Below are 13,960 nucleotides of genomic sequence, written 5' to 3' on the forward strand. Positions count from 1 at the left end.
GCCTTTGAAAACGGTCCGGAAACTTCAACTGGTACAAAACAGGGCAGCACGTTTACTAAAAGGGACTGGCCGACGAGACCACATTACGCCAGTCCTTTTCCAGCTTCATTGGCTGCCAGTCCAGGTCCAATTCAAAGTGCTGGTATTAACATTTAAAGCCCTAAACGCATTGGGGCCAGGCTATCTGAAGGAATGCCTCCTCCCATATGTACCTGCCCGAACCCTAAGGTCATCCTCAGGGGTCCTTCTCCATGAGCCAGTGCCAAAGCAAGTGAGGCAGGTGGCTATCAGGAGGACGTTCTCTGCTGTGGCACCCCGGCTGTGGCATGAGCTCCCTAAGGAGTTTCACGTGGCATCTACACTACATACTTTTAGATGCCAGGTGAAGACCTTTTTATTCTCTCAGCATTTTAACAGTCTATAAATTTGTTTAACTTTGCTGTTTTAAATTTGCATTTTAAATTTGTATTTCTGCACTGCGGCTGTTTTTGTTGTGCTTTTATATTGTATTTTATATCATGTTTTTATACTGTTTGTTTTATACTTTGAATGGTTTTAATTCTGTGAACTGCCCAGGGAGCTTCAGCTATTGGGCGGTATAAAAATGCAATAAATAAATAAATAAATAAATAAGAATCTACAGAAGACAAAGCTATGTAATTAGGCAACTATGCTAATAATAGGATGGAGGGGACAGTCTATACCCCTCCAAGGCCTAAAACCTCCAAGCCGCCGCCCGTTTCCAATATTGGTGTACAGGGGTTTAATTATTTCCCTATAACCCTCAACTCTATAAACCTCACAGCCACCCACATGTCTAGACTCTCTGTCTGATGTGTGTGAGTGGCTGACATACAGGAGAATCACATGACCCCGTCAGCTGATTTACAGAGACATCAAGTTTGGGGTCTGAGCAGTGATGGGACTGGACATGCAATATACGTTGAGATCCCTGAATGAAAGCTGCATTAGGATAGAGGTTCCAATCCTGGCTACTGGCCTTTGGAAGGTTAAAACTAGGAGAAAGTGGCCAATACTGTAATAGGCTGCCGTTACAGTATTGGCTTTACTACATAGTTCCTTACAAAGGTAAGGCGTATAAGCAGGAAGCAGCAGCCAGGCACCTCTCCATCGTGCCTGGGTCCAGCTCCAGCTGAGAGCCCCCTTCCTCCTGCTACCAACTGTCTCTGCAGAGGCCACCAGTGAGGGAGGAAGCAGCAGCCAGGCACCTCTCCACCGTGCCTGGGTCCAGCTCCAGCTGAGAGCCCCCTCCCTCCTGCTACCAACTGTCTCTGCAGAGGCCACCAGTGAGGGAGGAAGCAGCAGCCAGGCACCTCTCCACCATGCCTGGGTCCAGCTCCAGCTGAGAGCCCCCTCCCTCCTGCTACCAACTGTCTCTGCAGAGGCCACCAGTGAGGGAGGAAGCAGCAGCCAAGCACCTCTCCACCGTGCCTGGGTCCAGCTCCAGCTGAGAGCCCCCTCCCTCCTGCTACCAACTGTCTCTGCAGAGGCCACCAGTGAGGGAGGAAGCAGCAGCCAGGCACCTCTCCACCGTGCCTGGGTCCAGCTCCAGCTGAGAGCCCCCTCCCTCCTGCTGTCAACTGTAACTGCTGAACTTTGCAACTAAGATTGTAGTGCCTGAATTTGCTTTCCTTTCCCTCCTCCTCCTCCTCCTCCCCCCTCCCAATCCCCTTTCCTTTTGTGTCATGTCTTTTAGATTGTAAGCCTGTGGGCAGGGACTGTCAAGAAATACTTTTGTAAGCTGCCGTGAGAGCCTTTTTTGGCTGAATGGCGGCATAAAAATCCTTAAATAAATAAATAAATAAATAAATAAGCATTGCAGCTCAATGTAGCCAGCACAAATACACATACACACACACAAACCTAAATGAAAATCACAGTAATCCAATTGCTAGTTTAGTAAGGTTTTAAAGAACTCTAGACAACAAAACATAATTCACAGTATTATCTTGAAGAATTAAGATTCTTCCCAGTTACATGCTTCAGCTCAGGGACGGGGGCTTACCTGCCAGCGCAAATACTTGTAATCCATGTGCCCCACAAACAGAGATTTTGTGGTAAAGGCATACGGCTGCACTTCTACATCAGCTCTTGTAACCTTAAAAACAAAACAAAAAGTCTCAAAGCTGCACGGTTTCTTCATTTAGAAGGCAATTTCCTTTTTTAGTAACATACAGCTATTAGAATTATCGTGGACAACTTACATGAGAAATGTTTGTAAGCCGGTATGGTACGATTAAAAACACAGCTATGTCATTGATGAGAAGTGAAGGTGAGAGATCTCATCTGAAAGGTCAGTCATAACCAGGGTGGATAAAAATCAATGATTTTAAAAAAATAATCAGATTTTTTAAATTTAAATCGGATTTTTTTAGTAAAATGCTTTTTGAGGGAAAATATATCTAAAGATAATTTTCTTTTTAAGATACATTATAGTCCAAAAGTTATTCATCATGAAATAAGGATTAGTTTTTAATTATTTAGCATAGGGCTGTATATTCATGCAATGTTTAAATTTTTTGGTAAATGAATCCCATTAATCCCTTCAAAATGCTTAGAGGTTCCTGTAAGATTATTGGGCAATTTTTCTGTCTAGAAGATATTATCACAGATGCTTGGTTTTACAGTTCTCAAAACTGTGAATTTGTGTCTGCAGAGATCACAATCCCACTGTTCCTTTGCAAATCTATGCACACAGAATCAACCCCTTACCTCTTAAGTGCTAAGTTTCAAAAAATTCAATGAATAGAGTGCACTTTTGGGAGGGGGGAAGTCACATGATTAAATCGAGTCTTTCTGAGTAGTGATTTAAACCAAATCCACCCCAGTCATAACACAACTAAAAGGGGCAATCCTATTCATGTTTAGACAGAAAGAAGTCCTACAACTCCCAGCATGCCCCAGCCAGTCATGCTGGGAGTGTAGGACTTTTTTTCCTGTCTAAACATGAATAGGATTGAGCCCTAAGGCTGCAATCCTAAACAAACTTAATAAGAAGAAAGTCCCATTGAACGTTATTTCTTAGTACAAATGCTTATGATGGCCCCAGAGTTTTCTTTGGTTCTGAAGCAATACATAAATCCACAAACCTTATTTATAAAGCTGGATTTCCCAACATTCGGGTATCCACACAATAAGAGCGTCCGTGTGTTAGGATCAATGGTTGGCAATCGAGATAAATGCTGTCGTACTGGGGAGAGAAAATTAAGATAAGAAGGAAAAATCTGTAAAAGCTAATGACAGAGAGTTGTGGTAGGAAAAAGATCTTTGATTAAAAATATTAAGGAAGTTAACTTGAAATAGTACAAAATCTGTATTCTAAAATAATGGTTATATGGAAAAACAATGGATTCCCAGGGATTTGGGGAGTCAGATGGGAAGGGTGTGCAGCTGAAACATAAAGTGATAAAGCAAACTGCCTGCACACTTAAGTCCATAGATTTCAGTGGGTTCGGTCATGCCTAGCTCTGTGTTAGGTTCTGCCCAAAATGCATAGCAGCTTGGTGAATTGTCACTACCCAGCTCCCAGTATTCCAGCCAAGACGCCCCTTCCCACCCACAAGTCTGACTATACCGAAGATCACGGGAGGAGGCAGGGAGAAGCGATCGTGACTTCTCCCCCCACCCCTGTCATTTATGTAATTACCCCTGCTGCAGCGTGAGTTGGCGTGTCATCCAAACCCGGGGTACAGCGCAGGTGACTTCTTACTCAACCTTCAGCCCCTGCTGCAAATCTTGGGTCGTAGGGTAGGTATGAAGCTACACCTGCTGTGCCACACACCAGGTTCAGACAACATGCCAACCCGCACTGCAGCACAGATAATTATGTAAAGGACAAGCACATTACATGCACAGGGGTGGCAGGAGAAGCCATGGTGGCTTCTTACCCCCACCCACACCCCCATGATCATCTGAACCCGGACTACATGGAAAAGAGAAAAAGTTTTCAAAAAGGGTTACCCCACTCAGTTGTTTCTCTTTTCTGTTTTATTGTATCATTTTATTAATGCTTATTCTTCTAATAGTTTTATGTAAACCAATTTGCAAAATCCACCTGACGCAGTGTATAAATACCTTAAATTCCAAATCACCATTCTGTCAAAGCAGAACAAACACCACCACCCTGCCGCCCATTATCTCCTCCCAAAATAAAAGGCAGCCCACAACAACAACAGAAAAATGAAACAAACATCAGAGCTACAATGAAAGTTCAAATTTCTACATAAATATCTCTGGGGCCTTTTTAAAGACTGGATTTTAACTGGCCCTTTTCCAAGACATTCAATTAAATGGGCCTGCATGGAATTTAGTAGCCAATCGCTCATGACTTTCATCTTTTTAAAATCTACTTTCTAGCCTTCATGGTTGTATATCTGGAGACTACTTCTGAATCATGGAACAGGGGGTTCCAGTCGTCAAATAGAAGGGTGGTTTTTTTCTGCTCCTAGAAGTCTTCTAAGTACAACTTCCATATATTCTAATGCTCAGAGGAAGGGTGGGCAACTTGTAGCCCTCCAGATATTTTGGCCTACAACTCCCATTAGTCTCAACTAACACAGCCAATGGGGAGGGATCATGGGAGCTGTAGGCCAAAACATCTGGAGAACCACCCCTGTTCTAAGCCCATCCCCCTCTGCAACCAAAACAAAAAAGGGGGGGGTTGGAAATTTACATCTCAAGAGCAGATTCAATTCTGCAATTACACACACACACACACACACACACACACACACGGTTCTCCCCTTCCCTGAGTGACAGCTTAATTTAAGGGGGGGTATTATCCTTCAACCTCCTCTTTCACAGTGATGCAGTCTCCTTGATCATGATGGGGTAGGAGCTTGGTTGAAGAGTCTGCTCTCCAGAAAGTTCAGTGTGATCAAGAGACAAATGTACCACAATGCTTTTTATACGTATATGTACTAGTACCATTTCTAACAGAATAACTTTATTCCTTCCAATGGCAGCCAGTGTGGCATGGCTGGAGTGTCCACTCAAAATGGGGTAGCCCAGGTTCAAATCCCCACTCAAACATGACATACATTGCATGATCTTGGGCCGGTCGGTATCTTTCAGCCTAACCGCCCTCACAGGGCTGTTGTAAAGATAAAATTCGGGGAGAAGGAAGCCTCCTCTATCAGCCTGAGCTTTTTGAAGGAAGGGCAGTCCAACAACCGTCATAAATAGTTCGCCCTGCTCCCACCTTGTTCTAAGTATTCCAGACTCTGCTTCTGTCTTTTGATGATCGTGCACATCCGTCCCAGTGCCGCACGCTTCAACTGTTTGCATCGGTAAAGAGAATCTCCGTATTTCATCAGCCGTACATAATCTTTGGCAACACTGCATTGCAAAAACAAAAGTCGAACCCATATTCAGATTGCTAGAAAAAAAATATTAAGCTTGTCTCCTCCCTCCAGGTGTCTGAGCACAAGTATGGGACTTTGGCAGGGGTGGAGGGATGAGAAAAGGGGAGATTTAAAGGAACATGCAGGCATTCCTCTTTATTATGAAGGAAGAACTTTATAAAGAGGAACTGCAAAGAGAGATTTGAAACCACTGCAAAGAGAGATGTGGGGTAGGTTCCAGCATCAGGGCACCATAGAGACTAGTAGAACTGGTCTTCCACATCCTCTCCTCCCTCCTCTGATGACTTTCCCACACACACACTTCAAATCTGCTTAAGAGGGTGGAGCAGATCTGGAGGGGGAGGGGGAGGGGGGTGGGGGTGGGGCTCAGAGGGGGAGGATGGAAGTCCTATTCTGCAAGCGAAAGCCTCTGCTTGTGGTACCATGATGCTGGCTCCAACCCCTTTACTACAAGCATTCAAACAACAGAAACATTTTCATAGCAACCATCAATTTAAGCTCTTACTTGTCAATCAGATTTTTGGCAATATTAATCTGCCCCAAAGCCAACTTGTAATGATCTTTGTCGTAAAGGACGTTCATCAAGTCTGCATAAAAGGGATGGATGTCCTGAAAAGCAGAAAACAAGTTTGTCAAATGCTTGATATAATAATTCCTGCCTCAAAGGCACAAACTTCTTAATAGTTTGACCTCCGCTCAGTTGTATGGCCAGGATCCAAAGAACCACGAGCCCAAGTGAGAGTCAGACTTGTTTTTCATCCACATAGTAAATTCGTTTTGAAACTAGGGGGAATTCTAAAAGCAGTTTGTAATATAGCATGGGAATTACTTGTTTGGGGGAAGTTTATTTATTAAATTTATTTCCTGACTTTCTACCAAAAATGGCGCTTGTTTGCTTATTTATTTACACAATTTATATACCGTTCTACATTCAATAAAATATCTGACTGGTGAACAATAAAAAGGAAACAACAAAAACAGAAATACAGAATTAAAATCTTTAAAATCAGATTGTGCCAATCAAACCGTGGCTCATTAGACAGGGGAGCTCTGCTTAAATAAAAATGTCTTCGGCAGGCACCAAAAACAGGCAGGGAATTACACAGAGAGGGAGTCAACCCACCAAAGGCTCTACTCTTGGTGGACTCCAAATGGACGGCAGGCCCACATGGAATCATCAGGAGGGCCTCATCAGATGACCTCAATGACTGTGCAGGCTGATAAGGGGAAAGGCATACTCTCAAACATCCTGGCCCCAAGTTGTTGAGGGCTTTATACACCAATTAGAAAACCTTAAAACAAACCCAGTAGCAAACAGAAAACCAACGTAGTTCCCTCACTACAGGGGTTACATGATGGGAACGGGCAGCTCCATTCTGCAGTAGCTACGGATTCTGGACCAACCTTCAAGGCAGCCCCCTAAAGAGCGGGTTGCAGTAATGCAGTCTTGAAGTTACTACTGCCTGGGCCACTGTGGTGGCTAGTAATTAACAAGATCAAGGTAAAACAGAAGTGTAACTAAAACATAAAAACAAATAAATTAAAAACACAGCTTTGAGCCTGTTGAGACACCACGCTAAGCCATGGTTAGGCTGCTAACCCTTGTGCAGCAAGTAGTTAGTGAGTGTGTTTAAACGTAGTTATGTAGCCACCATGGTTGGAAATGGTTCGCACGACACGCTAAGCCATAATGTTTAGTTCAAAATGCTTAACCATCATGGTTTTAGCATGTTATCTGAATAGGGCCAATAATTTATTTATTTATTTGTTTATTTATTACATTTTTATACCGCCCAATAGCCGAAGCTCTCTGGGCGGTTCACAAAAATAAAAGAAATAAACAGCTCCCAACCCATTAAAAAACCCTCCAGCAGCAGCTTACATTCCAAATAAGTCAAAAGTTTCTATTAGGCTACCGCTAGCCACTAAACAGCTCTTTGGATCCCAGCCTATCATCTCTGCAGCAGTTGGATAGTCGTAGGGAACACCGGGATATGTTCTGCCCAGGAAAAACTGGAAAATAGTTTCCATATTAATGCAATACTGCAAAGAAAAGCACAGCTCTCTCTGACTTTGAGCAAGGAAGGGCTTACTAACATTCAATCTAATGTTCTCCTTGCACAAACATGACAATTAAAAAGAGCAAAGTAATCCAAAACTGAGATGTGTTACTTCATCAGCGATGTTCCAAGGTAGGTCAAATTGAGACAACTCTCATCAGCTCAACTTTGGTTGATGTAGGAGTATGGAAGCTTTCAGGCACCACACAACACTTCATTAGGTAGGAGTTGCACTTTTAAAAACTCTATAAAACTCTCAGACGGCATACTCAGCAACTAACTTAAGGCATATCAGCAGCAGACATACTGTCTTCTGAATAATAGACCTTTACAACATGTCATTACTTAATCTGTCGAAGCACTGCACGGAAACCCTGATATTTGTACAGAAAACCATCCCAAAATCCTTCATGTCTGTGTCTCTTTCTTCATAAGTTTTTGTCTTACTGTGACTTGTGTGCTTCTTAACATACATTCCTTTGTCTATACCAAAAAGGTTGCCTACCCCTGGTCTATAGCAGGGGTTTCCAAACTTTTTGGATCCATGGGCATATTTGGGAATTTGAGACCATGCTGTGGGCACTGCCAAAAATGCCTAACCACTGGATCAGTGCTTTGGCATCTACTTCTTGCATCTATGGATCTTGGGATTCGTCTTACTCAGCAAAGAAGTTTACTTCATGTCTATTGGACAACATCTCTTTAGTAAGGGAATCTTTAATTTGACTAACTGCTGGCAGTACAATGGAGCTAATGGTTCTTTCAAACATGTTTTGGCAATGTCCAGTAGTTGTTTCTTTTGGGGAGGAGGTTATTACACTGATCAATTTTGTACTGAAACAATCTTTAATATTCACTGATGTATGCGCTCTTTTGAACTATTTACCTGCTTCACGGAAATTAACAAATGGTCAGCATAAATGGATTCTCTGCACATTTATATTACAACAACATTTGAGGGATAAACACTCACCTCCTAAAATGCAAAGCTTTCAATATTTGAATGGGTGACATATCTTCAAATGGATAGTTCTTTGGATATTTGATCCAGTTTTGTTGAAACCCATGTATAATTGCTAGAAAGCTGTATGCATTTCATACAAATCCCATGTATGTATATTAGAAAAATAGGGGGGGATACCAAATATATATTTAAAAATTAAAAAATAATTCGGGGGCCCACAGGCATCATGTTTGGGACTCAGTCACAGGCGCTATTCTCATTGGGGATCCCTGTTCTTTAGTGTTCTTTGACACTTTCATTTGAACAAGATTTTCCAACATGTACTAAGCTGACAGACTAGTTTATAGTGATTTTCCAAAAGAAAGCACCTACAACTCTTTTCAACTCATATAACCTTTTTCTAGAAAGCCACAGGTAAGATAAAGCATCCTTCCCAAATCTGGTATCCTCCAGATGTGTTAGACTTCATCATCGCAAGCCAGCATGGCCATGCAGTACCACACATCTGGGGGGTGCCAGATTGGAAAGGCAGATTTAGAACAAAGAAAAACATTTGCAAGTTAGCCCACAGATTATAACTCTGAACTGAAAATAACATATATATTTTTGTTCAATTGTCTTCAGCCAGAGCCACTTACATCCAGCTTTGGGAAATCCATTATGATCTGGGTGAGTCTGTCGTGGTAATTTTGTTGCGTGTATTTTACTTTTCTCATGTAGAAATGACGAATGCGGTGGATTTGATAATGTTTATGAATGACCGTAGGAGTCTTACGCTGCGTCTTGGACAACGTCAGATCGATGAAGTTCTGAAGCGAAAGAATAAACAGAAATTGTCACAGATATGTAAGGAGGAGTTATTAGTATTTTCTAAGCCACCAAGCAAGACAATGACTGGGTTCAGACAACATGATAAGCAATGGTGGTTTAAATAGTTGACAGTTGGATTTTTAACCCACCATGGGTTATCATGTTGTGTTGAGGGAATTTTTTAACCAATGGTTGGTCATTTGGCCAAAATAACCAACTCAAATAACCAACGCTGTGCAGAGTTGGCTATTTGAACCACCATTGGTTATTGTGTTGTGTGGAGGGCACCGTTGGTTATTTCCTTGGCCGCCATTGGTTATTTCGTCAGCCACAGAGTCACAAGACATGATCAGTCAAAGCAGTGGCTGCCATTCTAGTCTAGCTGGTAGGATAGATTTGCAGCATCAATGGCTGATGGGATACTAGCTGGAGGACAGAGAGGGGAGACAGGGCTGGGGATGAGTGAGTCAACTCAGCATGGACTAATAGTCAACTCAACACTGATCCTAATCCACACCATGGTTGATAATTATGTTGTGTAGAGAGTACCCCTTAGATAAACAACTGTCGAGTTGATAATTACCCTACTGTTGACTATCGTGTTGTCTGAATGCAGCCAATGAAACCACGGGTAAAAAAGTACCCAGGGTCTTTGTGACAGAACACTGCATTTTTACTGAGCCATTAGAAAGCCTTCTCCAGTCTGGTGGGATCTGAACATTCTCAACTACAGATCTCATCACCCCAGAGTACTGGCCATGCTTGCTCAGACTGATGGGAGTTGTCCAAAGGATCTGAAGGGCACCATGCTGGGGAAAAGCTAAATTAGAGTGTCTTATTTGCAGTAGAAATGAAACTTCAGGAAGGAAGTTGTTAGGCCTATGTACATCAGTTCCTAGGGAACATGGGCAGCAGGGTGCTGTTGCACTCATGTCCTGCCTTGTGGGTTTCTGGTCAACACCTGGCTGTCTACTGTGTGAACAGAATGCTAGACTAGGGGCATGTTTACACCAGCCATTTATCTCGGGATCATCCCTGTGCGTCCAAATGCCACATGGGATCCTGGGAGCAGGCAGGGACAATCCTTCCATTTTCCTGGGATAACCCTTAGGTATAGAAAAGGCCTAGATGGATCCTTGGTCTGATCCAGCATGGCTCTTCTTATGTTTTTAGAGATGCTTGGGGTTGAAGCTAGGGCCTCCTGGTGACAGTGGCTCAATTCAGACAACACGTTAGTCAACATAGTGTGAAAACTCCATTCAACAGTTGAGTTTTTAGGGGGTACTTCCCACACAACATGTTTTAACTCCACCATTGTGTAATTGGGCTATTGTGGAGTTGAATAAAATACATTGCAACGTTTGATTGACAGTTCCTCCACCCTCTCTCCTCCCATGGTCCTCCAGATGGTATCCCATCAGCCACTGCTGCGAGAAAACAATCCCAGCAGCTCACCTCTAGGACAACTCGGTCTTTTCACCACTCTTGCCAGGGAACTCTGTAGCCAGTGGGAAAAGTCAACTCAACGCAATGGAAAACTCCACAGAGCCCTCCACACAACACAACGGTTGTGCAGGAACTCTTCTCTGCACAGTGTGGATAATTCTGCATGGAGCATTTTCCCAAAAAAAACTCCACCACAGGGTGACGTTTTCCCACCAGACAACACATTTCTCAACGGTGGTGTAAAAACTCCACCGTGTAGTTCTAAAACCACCCGTTGAGAAACGTGTGGTCTGAACTGAGCCAGTATGTACTCGGCCGTGAAGCTATGGCCTCAGTTCCATTTCAATGCTGTGCCAGTTTCATTCCAGTTCTTGCTCCAGACTCTTTGCAAGCAGTGAAACTGGAACAATTCACGTGCACCACGGAGGCAACAAGTCGTATCTTAACATCCATCTGAATCCTGAAAGCAATGTCTCAGAAGAACGCCCAGCTGATGGGGTTCAGTTTTCACTGAGACTTGAGAACAAGCAAAGCAAAAGAAAATGAGTGGCAATTAGCTCCCCGCCTTAAGCTCCTAGCATCATCCAAGAGAACAGATTGTTCTCATGATAGCAAGAATAAGTGTGATAAGCATCGCCCCATTGCAAACACACTTCCCAGCTGTTACACATAGAACTGCAGTGGGATCCCTCTTCCACCAGCTTGGGCAGGTGGAGCGCACAGCCATGGGTTTCACGACAAAGCCTAAGCCAGGAATTCAGGGGGGATGGATAGAAGAAAGGGGGTTGGTCACGATCTGGGGGAAGAGAAAAACGGAGTTGAGGAAACACTGCAGTACGATATTAGTGAGGGGGGGGAGACAGAGAGAAAAGGGGAGCCTCCACCAACCTTTGACCCCATCCAGCACAGATCCTGACCACATTCCCCAGAGATAAAAAGCCTAAAAATATTGCCCACCCAAAACAGAGCAAAACAGCTGACATGTGTGAAAAAGAGCCGCTATAAACAAATATTCTGCAGAAAGGGGGAGAGCTGGGAAAAGTGTAGAAAGGAGAAACCACAATTATCAAAGAGCTAGAGCAACTCCCAAGGAAAAGTTGCAACATTTGGGGCTGTGCCATACACCTATGTAGTGTCCTCAGCATCAGAGCCAGAATGCCTCTCAATACCGGATGCTTGAGAATATGAGTGGGCGGGTGCTATTGCATCCATGTCCTCGGGAACCTCCCGCTGGCATCTGGTTGGCCACGGTGCTGGCTTGGAGAGGCCCCTGACCTGATTCAGCAGGGCCCTTCTTAGGTGAACGGCGTTGTCCTAGGCAGGAGAAGTCCGCCACCTGCTGGAAGGGTGGGAAAACTGGCCGCCCAGGGAGGCAAAGAACTTGCACCCACATCCATCTCACACCTCTTTGAGGTTTGCCTCATTACAAAATAAATGAAATATTTAAATAATAATAGCAACAGCCTGTGTAACTCTGCGAGATGCCCCGTACAATGCTGATTACACTGTGTTACTATTATTAACAATTATTATTAATAATAATACCGTATTTCTTTGATTGTAAGACGCCATCGATTGTAAGATGCACACTAATTTCAGTACCACCAACAGAAAAAAAACACCCTAAGACACACCCGCGATTCTAAGACGCAACCCATTTTTAGAGATGTTTATATGGGGAAAAATGTGCGTCTTAGAATCAAAGAAATAGGATAATAGCAACAACAGCCTGTGTAACTCTGCAAAATGCCCCATACAGAGCTGACTGTATTACTATTATTAACAATAACGGATTATTAATAATAATTAATATTATTAATATTAATATTATTATTGATATTATTATAATATTAATAATAATAATAATCTGTTATTGTTAATTATTATTAATATTAATATTAATAATGGAGTAGGGCAGCCTTCTCCAACCTGTTGCCACCCCCAGATATTTTGGACTACAACTCCCATGTTTCCTAACGACTGATTATGCCAACTGGGGCTGATGGGAGTTGTAGTCCAAAAGATCAGAAGGGGACCAAGTTGGGGAAGGCTGGAGTAGGATTTAAAACAACAACACGAGTCTCCCCACCCCGGCAAAGCTCGTGGAGCTATTTGCCACTGCGCCGCAGGCAGAAATCCAACAGGGAAAGCTTTCCGTGTAATGAGCAGAGATGGACCTCTTGAATTTCTGCCTGCTCGAGCCGGAGCCCATCCAGGCAGAGCTCCACGCAGGACAAGTGAAGGCCTCTCCCTGTGACACGTGGTCTCTCCCAGGCGGCACGAATCAACCGCTGAACCTTTGCCGCGGTGACCGCGCAGCCGTACAAAGAGCGTAGGGGGGAAGGGGGAACCTGAGGGACTGACTTCGCCTCACCTTGGCGGACGGGACCACCGTGATCTTCTTGAAGTTGTAGAGCGCCATGGCTGCAGCGTGTCCGCCCGGCTGTCCGCCGAGCTCGAAGAGGCCGAGAGGGAAGCGAAGGTGGGACTTCCGGGTTCGCCCATTCCCGCGAGAACACCCGATCTACATCATAGACTTAGTCATCTACACTATAGACTTAGTCATCTACATACAGGCTTTCAACTTCCGCGCTCCTTTAGACACTTTTTATCCTCTCTCCCTCAGGGTGAAATGGGAGCTACTGACGGGGAACAGAGAAGTCAACCTATTTTTAAGCGTAGTTTTAAGCGGGCGTCATCGACTCCATCAGACTGAACTCACTCCAATGTTTATATCTTTGATTTAAGGAAATACGTGAAATCCGTTATAGAGAGAGAATATGTTAGACTAGCACACGACCTGAACTTCCGGTAAAAAATCAAAAGCCGTTTGAGACTGAATTGTTTTTATCTCTAAGGTCAGGACGGGGATTGGAAGCAGCATAGAAAAAGAAGATCGTCTCTAGCTCCGCCGCCAGCGAAGTTCTGTAGCGCCGCTCGGCGTTCAGGGGTATGAATTGCCGCCTCATTTTCCAGGTCTTACAGAATCCATCCAATGTTGTATATAATATAATGTGATACTTAATATAATATAATTTATTTAATGTGTGTGTGCTTAGATACGGAGCAGAATATAAATGCTGTAAATAAATAAATATACGTGCATGTAAATCTAGTATAGTATTTATTATATTACAATTATATAATTGTATTATATAATTTATATTGTATTATGGTTTTATACTGTTGTTTTATACTTTGAATAGTTTTAATTTTTGTGAACCGCCCAGAGAGCTCCGGCTATTGGGCGGTATAGAAATGCAATCAATCAATCAATCAATCAATAAAAAATATAC

General features: G+C 43.3%; 1 protein-coding gene across 1 annotated transcript in view; it reads right to left on the minus strand.

Annotated features, from left to right (window-relative positions):
- The window catches only part of GTPBP4 (GTP binding protein 4), a 29,617-nt gene extending 16,472 nt beyond the window's left edge, over positions 1–13,145 (minus strand). The window contains exons 1-6 of the mRNA XM_063125790.1: positions 13,039–13,145; positions 9,047–9,217; positions 5,890–5,993; positions 5,222–5,358; positions 3,111–3,211; positions 2,027–2,119 (exon numbers count right to left, since the gene is read on the minus strand). Of these exons, the coding sequence (XP_062981860.1) occupies positions 2,027–2,119; positions 3,111–3,211; positions 5,222–5,358; positions 5,890–5,993; positions 9,047–9,217; positions 13,039–13,086 (654 nt within the window). The 5' untranslated portion in view covers positions 13,087–13,145. The remainder of the gene's footprint in view (positions 1–2,026; positions 2,120–3,110; positions 3,212–5,221; positions 5,359–5,889; positions 5,994–9,046; positions 9,218–13,038) is intronic.
- Positions 13,146–13,960: the final 815 nt, after the last annotated feature.

Source organism: Elgaria multicarinata, chromosome 1 (genome assembly GCF_023053635.1).
Source record: "Elgaria multicarinata webbii isolate HBS135686 ecotype San Diego chromosome 1, rElgMul1.1.pri, whole genome shotgun sequence".
Classification (NCBI taxonomy): Eukaryota; Metazoa; Chordata; class Lepidosauria; order Squamata; family Anguidae; genus Elgaria; species Elgaria multicarinata.